The 12,520-nt window shown below is 38.0% G+C and overlaps 4 protein-coding genes across 4 annotated transcripts; 2 read left to right on the top strand and 2 right to left on the bottom strand.

The window, feature by feature from the left end:
* The first annotated feature begins 94 nt into the window (after nt 1-94).
* On the top strand, nt 95-1,114 carry LOC137728545 (uncharacterized). The gene is made up of 2 exons (XM_088678799.1): nt 95-266; nt 438-1,114. Exons 1-2 carry the CDS (start codon nt 95-97, stop codon nt 977-979), a joined length of 714 nt encoding a protein of 237 aa, XP_088534925.1. The 3' UTR covers nt 980-1,114.
* Nucleotides 1,115-2,326: 1,212 nt separating this feature from the next.
* On the bottom strand, nt 2,327-3,685 carry LOC137728544 (uncharacterized). The gene is made up of 2 exons (XM_068467300.2): nt 3,390-3,685; nt 2,327-3,187 (listed from the first exon to the last, which is right to left on the bottom strand). Exons 1-2 carry the CDS (start codon nt 3,555-3,557, stop codon nt 2,588-2,590), a joined length of 768 nt encoding a protein of 255 aa, XP_068323401.1. The 5' UTR covers nt 3,558-3,685; the 3' UTR covers nt 2,327-2,587.
* A 2,148-nt stretch (nt 3,686-5,833) lies between these two features.
* Nucleotides 5,834-6,492, bottom strand: LOC137729088 (histone H3.2). Its single transcript, XM_068467914.2, has one exon. It carries the CDS (start codon nt 6,429-6,431, stop codon nt 6,021-6,023), a length of 411 nt encoding a protein of 136 aa, XP_068324015.1. The 5' UTR covers nt 6,432-6,492; the 3' UTR covers nt 5,834-6,020.
* Nucleotides 6,493-8,388: 1,896 nt separating this feature from the next.
* Nucleotides 8,389-11,488, top strand: LOC137730014 (OPA3-like protein). Its single transcript, XM_068469076.2, has 4 exons — nt 8,389-8,877; nt 9,402-9,536; nt 10,138-10,224; nt 10,807-11,488. The coding sequence occupies exons 1-4, from the start codon at nt 8,749-8,751 to the stop codon at nt 10,963-10,965; spliced, it is 510 nt and encodes a 169-aa protein (XP_068325177.2). The 5' UTR covers nt 8,389-8,748; the 3' UTR covers nt 10,966-11,488.
* Nucleotides 11,489-12,520: the final 1,032 nt, after the last annotated feature.

Genomic DNA, 12,520 nt, shown 5'->3' with positions numbered 1-12,520 from the left:
AGAATCATGGGCAGGGCAGCTCCATTATAAACCGAACATGACCCCATCCAGATCTCAGCTGCATTGTCATTTTAGCACCAGGAGATTAGAAGGTATGGTTTTTCAGAAGGAGTACTTAGATGTTGTGCTGGTCCCGTTGGGGCTCTTGATCATGCTAATCTACCACCTCTTCCTCCTCTACAAATACCTCAATCACCCTCTCTCCACCGCTATTGGGTCCGAAAACATTGACAGGAAAATTTGGGTTGAAAAAATTTTGCAGGTAAGTTCCATATCTTCTTTAATATCCCCAAAATTTGTGAAGTTTGTTTATATATACTACTCCCAGTGCAGGTCGAATGCTGTTAACCAGTTGAGCTACCACTACCAGCCCTTGCAATTGCAAGTTCTGTGTTAATTTGTTCACTATTTGTTCCTGCAGGGTGACGATGTTGAAGTTGCAACGAAAGTTAATACAGCTCTTGATGTGATTTCCTCCAATACAAGTGCAACTACAACCTTAGCATCAATCTCTCTAACTCTCTGCGCTCTCATCGGAGCTTGGATGGCAAACTCAGCCAATAACTTCTGGCCAAGCCAAATAATATATGGCAACACAAACCCAGTGACTGTTTCTATCAAGTACATTTGCATCTTGACATGTTTTCTCCTTGCTTTTTCATGCTTTGTTCAATCAGCTCGGCACTTTGTCCACTCAAACTACCTTTTAGCCACCCCGGGAGCTACCGCGAAAAGCGACGTGAAAAAAGCCGAGAGAGCTGTTCAAAGGGGAAGTGAGTTTTGGTCGCTTGGGCTTAGAGCACTCTACTTTGCTCTCAATTTTCTGCTGTGGTTTTTTGGACCTATTCCCATGTTAGTTTCCTCCGTCGCAACCGTTGTGATCCTATCTTGCCACGACTATGAGAAGTCCGGCGGTGATCACAAGCGGCCGCCATCATCGGCCGTGGATACAAATGAACGTTTATTATTGGTTTCTTGAGCGCCAAGTGTGTAGGGTTGAATCAAATTTTCAGTGACCATGAATGCAATAAGAAAATCATGCACCAAGAACGAGAGTTAAACATAAATCTTTTACATTTTCCTTTTGTTTTGCAGCTTATGTTGCACGATCTTTATTTTTAGGTTTTATTTTAGAGGGGTTTGGTTTTATTCTCCCCATCTTTTGCTTGTATTTTTTTTTTTTGAGAGAAATAATGATGTATTTATGTTCTTCTGACTGGATGTAACTTTTTTTTCTTCATATCAATAAAATTTCATCATGACCGCAGAGGTTTTAAATAAAAGAATGAAATAAAAAGGTGCCAACCATGCGCAGTGACATACAAAGAGTATTGAAAAGAAATTCCGATCCAATAGTATCCCATAAAAAGGTGCCACCATGCGCAGTGGCATACGGAGCAAGCTATTGAGCCGAATTGGTTGCCATTCCCCCTGGGCATAATAGTGTCCAATTAATTACTTATGTTATAACTTATGTAAAAATTGCAAGTTGCGTGCTTTACAGGGATGTCTTATAAAACAAGTTATGCATTTAGTTTGCTTATATAATTGGGAAAAAATAATTCTATTTGGTCAACTTAATCAAGCAATAATGTCAATTTAATTGCCTTTAAATTTATAAAATAAAGAAACATACAACTGTATTATAGTATTCAAACCCACGTTCCAAGTTTAGGTGAACATCCAACTATTTGTTGTATAGATTATCGACACTCCAAGTACTAACCACTCACTATAAAATTTACTTAATTAATATCGTCTACGTGACAACTGATAATACTAGTGAAAAACTTTAAAGAGATTAAACTACAATAGAAGAAAGTCCTTCATGTGTAGTGTAATAACAGTTGGTTTTTTTCTTTTTAAAACGAGGATTTTAGGTGTTCTGACTCTATAGAGGAGGTTTGAGAAGCTTACTTGTGAAAAAAGACCTACTAAATTCCAATCTAGAAACCAAAATTTGAAAGATAGAAGGGAAACGTGATCTTCTATTTTCTAGCTACCTAAACTTTTTCTTGGTGTTAATGTTTGAAATATCCACGAAATTGATGATATTTTCGTTTAAATATCCGAAAAATTAAGGATTGATATGAAAAGGGGGCAAAATGCAAACTTCATCATATATCAGCGAGATATAGGAAAATCAATGAATATTGATATACTTACTGATTCACTACAAAAAATTTGCTAAAACGCATTGCAGATTTCAAACTTTTTGATTTTTTTGAGAAAGTTTTCACTAATTTCGACTAAATTTAAATGAGTTGATATACCCACTCATTGCAACATTTAAGTCGAAGACAACTGATATCAATATTTCTATAAATTTGCATATCAATATTTCCATCTATATCGATATTTTAAGCATTGCTTGGTGTTCATAATACATTGATTTGTTTAATCAAATTACAATTTGATCTTCCGTCCTTAAAAAAACAATTTGATCTTCCGTGGCAATATATTTATACTCATACATTTCCAATGGCACAACTAGCCAAGAAAACCTACTACCCAACAACTCCAAACAAACACGCATATACGATTGCCATTTACATACAAAAAATCGGTTCTTTTAACAAATACTCTATTAGGCGGTACTTCTAGTAGTTTCAACCCTTTCTGTATGACGCTGAATGGTCACAGCCACCTCTGAGATCCTTTCGCCGACGCGTTTGACGATCTCCTTTCCGGGAAGCTGGTGCTGGTGCAGTGGCCTGGTGTTTGTGTCAAGGTAATGGAGGACTATGACCAAAACCATGGAGGAAATAAACATTGGAATTGGACCGAAAAACCATAGCAAAAGAGTTAGAGCAAAATAGAGTGCTCTAAGCCCAAGTGACCAGAAATCACCTCCCCTTATGACCGCCATCTGCACGTACCACGCCGGAATGTTACTGTCCGGCATGCTGATCAGATAGTTTGCATGGACAAAGTGCCTTGCTGATTGAACAAAGCATGCGAAGGCTAGAAGGAAACAAGTTAAGAGGCTTATGTATTTCATTGTGAGGATTGATGGGTCGGTGCTTCCATAAATTAATTCACTCTGGAAGACTGTCTGACTCGAATTACTTCCGATCCAAGCTCCGATGAGGGAGCTGAGAGTTAAGGAGATGGAACACAGAAAAGTTGCTGCTGATGTGTTAGATGAAATCACACTTAGGGCTGTGCCTACGTCTCTTTTATCAACCTGGAATTGAAGGTATCAAGCACAAAGAAAATTAGGTTATATATGTTAGGGTAATACGTAGCGGATCGGATTATGAAAGTAGCTCAACAGACGCATTATGAGCCCCAAATTAGGTCATGTTTTTCTTAGACTTACGCCTGTCGAGCTGAGCTGCTTCGTAATCCGGTCCGCTAATTGAGAAAGAGGGAGACATGGTACTTACCTGCATGATTCTTTCAGCCCAAGCTCTTTTGTCATTGTTTTCAAAGCCAAGAACTGTGGTATGAGGGAGATGGATATATCTGTAGAGAAGGATGATGTGATAGACAAACATGATGAGCAATCCACTTGGGACCAAAACCAGATCAAGGTCCTCCTTTTCAAAACTCATAATTTTGCTTTGCTGGTTTGCTAACTTCTGATCCAGGAAATGGGGGATTCAGTGGATTCTAATTAATTTATGAATGGATTTTTATTATATATTTCCCAATTATGGTAGGAAGGAGGAGATCATAATTTCCATGGATTAATTTGTTGAAGGGAGCTTTGACTTCAATTTGGGTTGCCAGCAAGAGCAACTTGGATTTGTTTATTATTATTTAGGACTAATTAATTGAGACCACATGACCAATCTGCGTTTTAGGATACTTAATTCTGACAGTATGAGGGCTCTCTCTTTCTATTTTCTTGTGGGGAAGAAAAATGTCTCTTTCTTTTTTCTTGTGGGGAAGAAAAATGTTAAAAGCATATCCAAAAAAGATATCAAGATTTTAGGTGGAATGCCACTGTGCATACTTGACATTAAAAGTCTCTTTAATTGAAGTGTTATTTGCTGACTGGATTTGAAAGTTTTATGATTTGGAGTCAAATTTGACATCAATGTCAAATTCATTTTTAATCTATTTTAATGGTGGATTGCTTATTTCACTAACATCTCAACCAATATAAATTTGGAGAAGGATTCTCTACCCTCCTATTCTCATCCCCTTCCATCATCTCCTATCACACATTGTTTTTTGTCTTATTGTCTCTATAAAAAAATCAATATAAAATGTTGACGTGGCTTAACCGTGACCGTTCAAATAGGAGGGCATGAAAGGATAGAGAGATTAGGAGGGTACAGAATCCTCCTCCTATAAATTTTGTTCCAACATTGTTTTAATAATTACAACCATTTAAAGTTCTATTTAAATAATAAAATAACATTTAACAAGTCGGTTCAGTTGAAGAAGTACTTAATTTGATATAAGATTTTAAATTGCCACATCAACCATCAATTGTAATTTGACTTTTATAATTTGACATTCCTTTGGAGATGGTCTAAAGAGATTTTCTCAAAAGTAAGACTCTTCATAAACTCTTTGACACAATGTTTTATAATGTAGACACGGAAATTGACATTAAATTATGAGGTAACAAAAAATTCATAAGTCCCATTTTGAGTCTCCTTAGCATTTCTCTTTGGTTACTTTGGAAAAAAACTTCGTTAACTAATTACGACAACTCTCATATTAATTATTAAATAAGATCGATATAAAGTCAAATGAGACTAAAGTATAGAAATTACGTCTTGCATTTTATTTTTTTTGTCAAAATTATCTTAGTAATGGCTGTAAGTATGTATTCTGTAATGACATGATCTATCCATATTTTTCTATTTTACAAAGCTGGTGGTCTTTGTTGTGGTTTCTGCTTTGCAGATTTGTCTTGGCCAAGTAGCCATACTTCAACGCTAAAATCTGAAACTTATAAAAAAGTGGTTGGCATGCGAGACTTTTGCCCAATAAATTATGCATGTACCCTTTGTTTAATGTGGAAATGAATAAGTAGGAAAAGTCTCCCAATTGTATGTATCATAGCAAGAACAATGATTCAATAATTATAATTTATTAAATTAACTTAAGAAAAATGTTTGAAACAATTGTTTACACGTGCATAAACCCATAAATTATCCTAAACGGTTTTATGGCATGCTTGATTGGACTCAAGAAAACCACGAATGAGACACCTAATTATTCAAGTTCGAGACATATCGCCTTGATGATCTAACATCGCCTTTTTATTCATTTTCGTTATCCAAAAGCACTTTATGTCATTTTTAGTTTCTAACCGTTTTGTTATAAATAGGGTAAATAGCAGTTGATTTAGTTACAAAATAGTCGAAACATAACACAATTGAAAAGTTGAAATTTTGCTTACCTTGAGGAAAATAGCATCAGCTGAGGGAAGGCCTCGCAGGGAATCCTAGCTACTTTTCAAAACCCCATCCAATGAACCAATGAACCTTTACATAATTGTAACCCGATGAACTCAACCCATCAAAGATTGGCTTGCAATCTCTGAACACCGAGTTCATCATTGCCTAATTGAAATCACTGTTGAATTCGGAGTTTCCTTTCCCCGTATTCCCACAACCCCATCCCATGAGCGCTGTCGAAAGGGCTGACCTCACTTCCTCGAACCAGTTTCCGAGCAACTGACACAGTATTGCGAGAGTTGGATCGAGCATCGCCATAACAAACGGGAACAAGCTGGGGACTTTGACTTCCAGGAGCATCCAAAAGGTGGGGAGTATAGCTTCATATCGCGGCGTTTGTTATGGCGATGTTGACAAATTGGGTTAATTGTCAACTAAAATGCACATATCAATCTTAAACTCACAACGAATTTCGGAAGAGGAACTGGATTTCATTAACGTAGATGTTAACATTACAATCTTTCAGATACTTACCTACATTTCCTACCCTAAACCCAAAAGCCAACACCCCACAAAATAACATGAACATTTCATCAAACACCTCGCCTGCGCAAGCCATACTCTTTTTTCCATCTGTACTAAAACCCCATTGTAACCCTAAGCCCTCTCGCCCCTGATGCGCCTGGCGAGCTGAATATCCTTGGGCATGATGGTGACCCTCTTGGCATGGATGGCGCAGAGGTTGGTGTCCTCAAAAAGCCCGACAAGGTACGCCTCGGCCGCCTCCTGGAGGGCCGCGACGGCGGAGCTCTGGAACCTCAGGTCGGTCTTGAAGTCCTGGGCGATCTCACGGACCAGGCGCTGGAAGGGGAGCTTTCGGATCAGAAGCTCGGTGCTCTTCTGGTACTTGCGGATCTCACGGAGAGCGACGGTTCCGGGCCTGAAGCGGTGGGGCTTCTTCACTCCGCCGGTGGCCGGAGCAGACTTGCGAGCCGCCTTGGTGGCCAGCTGCTTGCGGGGAGCTTTTCCTCCGGTGGATTTCCGAGCGGTTTGCTTGGTGCGAGCCATTGGTGGATTGGATTGGGGATATTTGATTGCTTTGTGAGTGGTGAGTGGGAGCTTTGGCTATGGAGGGATCTTATAGCGGGATGTGTGAAAAATCGAGATGGCAGAGGACGAACTGCGGCCGTTGATTTACTGGTGTTATCGACGGCTGTGCCTAGTTTGATGGGTTATTGTTGTTAAGGATCGCTGACGCGGCGGGTGTTTTTGTTGTGCGTGGGCGCGAGTTTCAAAATAATGGCGCGATATAGAAGTGACTTTGGCCGTTGATGCTTTGGTAATCGACGGATGTGGGTTGCTTTAGGATCTGTAACACGGATTGAGGATCGGTGACGTGGTTACCTTTTGTTGTCTTTTGCGGTGGAAGTGGGCTGGGCTGGGCTGCTATATCATTGGGCTTATGTTACTGATCACATTTGAGGACGCACAAATTTAGTTAAAAGGCGGAGGAGAAATTATAAGCATATGCAAAGTTGCAGACTAACCAAGGGAAAAATGTTATTTAGTTTTAAATGGCAAAATTCAATTTTTAATGGGATATATCTAGCTTAGGTTAAAATAGCGCAAAGCTCTTCAAGGGGTCAGTTTAGCCCCGACTTTTGCACAACGGTCTTGAAGGGTCAACTTAATTACAGGAAGAAACCGGTAGACAATGAAAACTAGTCACCTGACACTTTTTAGCTCATAATCTCTCACACCATTAGAACAATAAAATTTTGAGAGCGCCATGGATAATGGCATTTTAAAAGGCCAAATAAAGCCTTTTAACCCCTAGCCCTTGTCTTTTACACTAGAATTGTTCTTAGTTATTGTATCAAGTAAATCAATCACATATTTGATATTGTTGATGCATCTTCGCCGCAACGTCATTTACTAGACCTTTAGATATGTGATATTGTTGAATCATCGGTCAAAATGACGTTGTAGTGAAGATGCAACACTTAAAGCAGTAGACCTTTGAGTTAGTGTGATATCTCCATGAAATATCCACATGATAATTGCGAGGCAACTTTTCACTTATCATTGAGGTCATCGTTTGGTGTAATCGACATGCAAATCTTGAGATTTGATTTTCATCCAGTTGGTTGGAACACACGTACCTCATGAAAACTATAGCTAGCACAAAGTTAAACAGGAAAATAATGATGTCATCCATAACATCATCAAGTTCAAAAGGAAAATAAGGAATTAAACTTGAGACATATTCAAATATTAGCGTAACATCATTAAGACTAATAAAGAAAAAGGTATCTAAAAGAAATAGGAAAAAAGTTATCATTTTGAATACCTATTTCCTAACAAAGTACCTCATACATTCTCTCTCAACGTTGAAGTTTTCTAACTCATCACAGTTAATAGTACGAGTTCAGGCTAGATCTCTGCTACATGATGGTCGATCTGATTTGAACCTCATCATCCTTTTTGTCGCTCTTCCTTCCTCTAGTGGATTCTACCACTATGATGTCCAGGGTTGGCAGATTGCCTTGACTTGTACACCATGATGTCGTTTGAGTCCGATTCATAGACAATAATAACTAGTTGCAACCAAAGCTGTATTGTGTAGATATGCTCAATTTGAGCTAGAATAATGTACAACGATTCCCACATAACCATTGTGAGACTTTTTTTAATTTATAATTTTTCGAATTTGATTGGTTATGAGTTGTAACAAGTAGCATCAATTCCATCTAAGACTTTTTGGTGAATTTGTAATTGAGATGTTCTATTCACACGTCTCTTTTTACTTTTCATACACCATTTGTTAATTTCTATTTCTTGATCTTTTTTAATTCAGCTGATCCGACGATTGCAAATTAAAAAAATATATAAAAAATAAAAAAAGAATGTGTGGATAACGCATCCTTTATAATTATATATCTTGATAAAAATCAAATTCGTTGCTTTAGGTTCGGTCCATTTAGCCGTAATAAATTCCTAAACCGTATATTCGATCTTTTGGGCCGAAAGTCATAGACTTATTCGGTTCACGTCCCTGAATGGGAGTAACGAGGACTACCCAAATCGCAGCTTCCATTTTCCCCCAATTTCACCAATAAACAAACAAACTCCATTTTTCCTGCATGCCTTCTCTTTCCCCCGACTTTCTCCATTTCTCAGCTCTCTTCTTCTTCTTCCCCAAGAATCTCACTCGCCCTCTGAAGTCTGAACCAGTCAACCCCGCAGCAATGATACACAATCACCCCATTTCCACCTTCATCACGACCGTCGATTGAGCATTTCCTGCTGAATTCTCATCAGCTTTGATCGGAAGCTGGAACAGTGAGCACTAGACGATTGTATTTGTAGATAAGATTGCGCAGCCATGGTGCTTCCGCTCCTGAAGCTCGGGACTTTGGCCATCAAAACTCTGAGCAAACCCGTCGCCGCCAGGCTCAAACATCAAGCTGCAATGCACCCCAAGTTCCGCCAGTTCATCGTCAGCATCGCACAGGTGAATCGTCTTATTGCTGTTACTGTTATGATCTTTTAGCTAGCCATCGGAAGCTTTGAACTTTCAGATATAGTTTCAGATGGGCGTTTGTATTTCGTTATAATAATATGATCCCAGTACAGTTTTTGGTAAATTTTTCTTGGCCCCGTTTGAATTGAGAACAAAAGGTTGAGAGTTCTTGTTGGTGCTAATTCAATTTTTGAGCTTACGCATTTGGGCGACGTAGTTTTTATTGTCCCAGCTAGTGCTTGTGAATCGCATTTAGTCCCATCGTTCCGTTTCGACATACGGGTTGTGTTTTGTATTGTTATAAAATTGTTGTTTGACAGTGGTGCTGGAGTTGAGCGTCTGGTTATACTTCACTTCTGCGGAATCCTTTCGGGTTTCTGTTAGTTTTATCTGCTTGTAAATCATGTTATTGTATGAGTATGATATTACAAACACTATGTTCTTAAGCCGGTTTGCTAGAAATCTACTTTCTTTATGGCTGTGAAGGGGTTTACTTTCTAATATACTGGATTCAGGCAAACCATCGAATGACCACGAGAATGCAAAGGCGCATATATAGTCATGCGACTGATGTTAAGATTCGCCCTTTGAATGAGGAGAAGGCTGTGCAGGCTGCTGTGGACCTTATTGGCGAGCTCTTTGTCTTCTCGGTAATATTTATTGGTACTTGTTTGTGCAATCACTCATAGCTATTTCTCTTCTATTTAAGCTTTGATTCTGATTTATCAATGCACACTGGAAGGCTCAAACGAAAATAAAATATGTAGATTTGGGATATGTCTAATTGCATAAGTAGACGTGTGGGAATTGAACTCATTGCAATCAGCATGTAGATGGAAGTCAAGAACCAAGATTCTGCTCGGTGATAATTGTATACATGCACGCCCCTGTCTAACAAGAAAAAACATTGATTGCTGTATTGTTAGTCAAGGACTCAAAAAGCAGGTGATTAAACTTATTGCGGTGTCTGAGAAATATGGCTTCCTTTCATAAGTCCCATATGCTTTGTCGATGGGAATTATGCTTATGCGCTGGCCTAGGATTCAAGGATTCTTTCGTATGTAACATTGATGAGAGGCAGAAAAAAGAGTTGGGGGTTTTTTTTTTTTGGGGGGGGGGGGGGGGGGGGGGTGGGGGTGGTGTGTGGTGGTTTGTAATCTGACTCACAGACCATGGTTGTCCCACTAAAACCAATATGTGTCTCGATTGTTCCATGAATACTTATATGCATAAATTTCTATACATATATAGGTTGCAACAGTTGCTTTGATATTTGAAGTGCAAAGAAGTGCTAGATCAGAAGCCAGAAAGGAGGAAGCACGCAAGGGAGAACTGGAGGTATTTTGGCAAATACCATTTAAGTATTAAATGATACTGAACCACTGTGTTGGATTGCATTTGTATGGCAACCTTGACATGCCATTATGTCATAGATCGCATGAGTTATATAGAATTTTTATTCAGTTGCATTTTTACCCTCTTTTGAACAAATGACCTCCAATCCTTTTCAAAATGCTAATGGAGTTGAAAGAAAAATGGTAACTCTTTATGCTCTCTAGTGAACAAGATGGTACAATATCATCTTTTCAATTTCTGATGTGGATAAAGTACAATCTGGTGACAAACTAGACATATATAGCTTATCCTTCTAAAGCCAAATGAAAGATAGACACCTAGAGCATGCCGATGTTAATGGACATCGGTATCTTCTTACAAGCCAAGGCTACTCTAGTCTAAGGTTGGGGATATCTAATATTGGGAAAATCTTGGTGGAAGCCTAAGATACAATCATATCATGGTTTCATGGTAATTATATATCATACTATGCAGTATGCACAACCCAATTTCTGTTTCACACTACATGATTCCTACAAATTTTATGGCGGCGTAACTGCCTCCCTGTTGTTCACTGTTTTTCAGGCACTGAAGCAAAGAGACGAAGCCTTATCAAGAGAAGTAGAACTTCTCAAGGAAAAACTTGAAGAACTAGAGAAGCTTGCCAGGGGACGAGGACTTAGTGGTATTATCAGTTTCAAGCGCCCTGATACAGAATCTGCGAAGTCAGTAAATCCAGCCTGATCATATCACAAAATTCATCTCATAAATTTGGTTTTTAACCCGATTTTAATTCGTAGAATGCCCTTGTCGCCGAGATAAAATTTTCACCCTTGATTCTTTTGACCGCCGGGCATCTTTTAGATTGAAGCCTGGCTTCTTTGCTTTCGGAATTATAAACTTTTGTTAACAGAGAGATGTATGCCAAGTTAATGATGGCTTTGGTGGTGTGACATTAACTTTCCAGCCACGATCGGTTTTTGGAATGCAAAATTTTTACACATTTGGAGGCAGAGGTTGAGCAAAGAGAGATTTTGATTTCAGTAGAATAAGAAAGAGAAACGGATTCGCTCATCATACAATATTGTAGAATGAGAAGGGAAAACGGAGAAAGTAGTAGGGCAAGGTACAACGGAAATGTAGCTCACTCCACTTGATAAACAGATGTTTGCGACAACAGTTTGCCGTTAATTTTTTTCATTGCACAAAAATGAAATGATTATCAATCGAGTTATATGTTGTTATATAGTTTATATTTTGTTTTAAATTGTGGAGTATTACTATTTTGACACTTTAACAGCCCAATATATATAGGATATGATTTATATTTAGTAGTGATACACATAACAGCATCCCAAACATCCCTTTTAAGGTTTTTTTTTAAACATCTGTTGTCAATCATTTTAGTCATTCTGTGAAAAATCTCCGTTAAATTGAAGAAACCATCAGCTCAAGTGGAGGGGTTGATTTAATCAAAATACCATCAACTTAACGGAGATTTTTCACGGAATGACCAAAATGATTGATTGTGAACAATCTCAATAACCAAAATGAAGAGTTATGTCAATCACCATTTTATAGCTAAAAAGCCCCCTTACAATTATCTTCTATCTCCACAAACCGGCATCAAATTAGGAATCCAATGGATGGTATTGGTAGTAGTGGTTGCTCCCTTTATACCTTTTTTGGTCGATTTGTCTTCCCCTTCATTCTCTCCCACAAAGAAATAGGGAGACTTCGATCTACTATTAAACCTATAATCCCTACAACTCTTCTTTTTCTTTTGAACATGACCATTTATTACACTTATAGCAAAAACGTTTATGAACATAAGTAATTTTTACAAAAATAGTCCTAAATGAGCGGTTACAATCGTTGAGAGTCGAAACACCAACGGAATAAATAATTAACTAGAAATGTTGTAATGAAATAGTATTATACATAAACAAAAGGATGAGAAATGCAAAAATCGTGTGTAGCAAAAGTAATAAGATAAAAATAATCTTCTTATAAAAATATCACTTTCAATAGTGTACCATTTTTATTCTTTCATAGATATTTAAAAGGAGGAGATATGGACTCAACAATAAACATGACAATAAATGAAATAAATAGAAGGGGTCAAAAGTCCAAATCAGTCTCCCATGTCCATATCAAATAAGTTATTTTTATTTGAAAAAAAAACACCCAACTATAACTATGTTTCTCTCAATTGCTACTAAAAAAATGCTACCATGCATTTTATTGTTGGATAAAAAGTCTTAAGTTTGATTCTCTGTCTCACACTATCGTTTGTATC

This window comes from Pyrus communis, chromosome 10 (assembly GCF_041283825.1).
Source record: "Pyrus communis isolate YQ-2024b chromosome 10, ASM4128382v1, whole genome shotgun sequence".
Lineage (NCBI taxonomy): Eukaryota > Viridiplantae > Streptophyta > Magnoliopsida > Rosales > Rosaceae > Pyrus > Pyrus communis.
The sequence above is the reverse complement of the archived record's forward strand: the minus strand, read 5'-3'. Positions and strand labels throughout refer to the sequence as shown.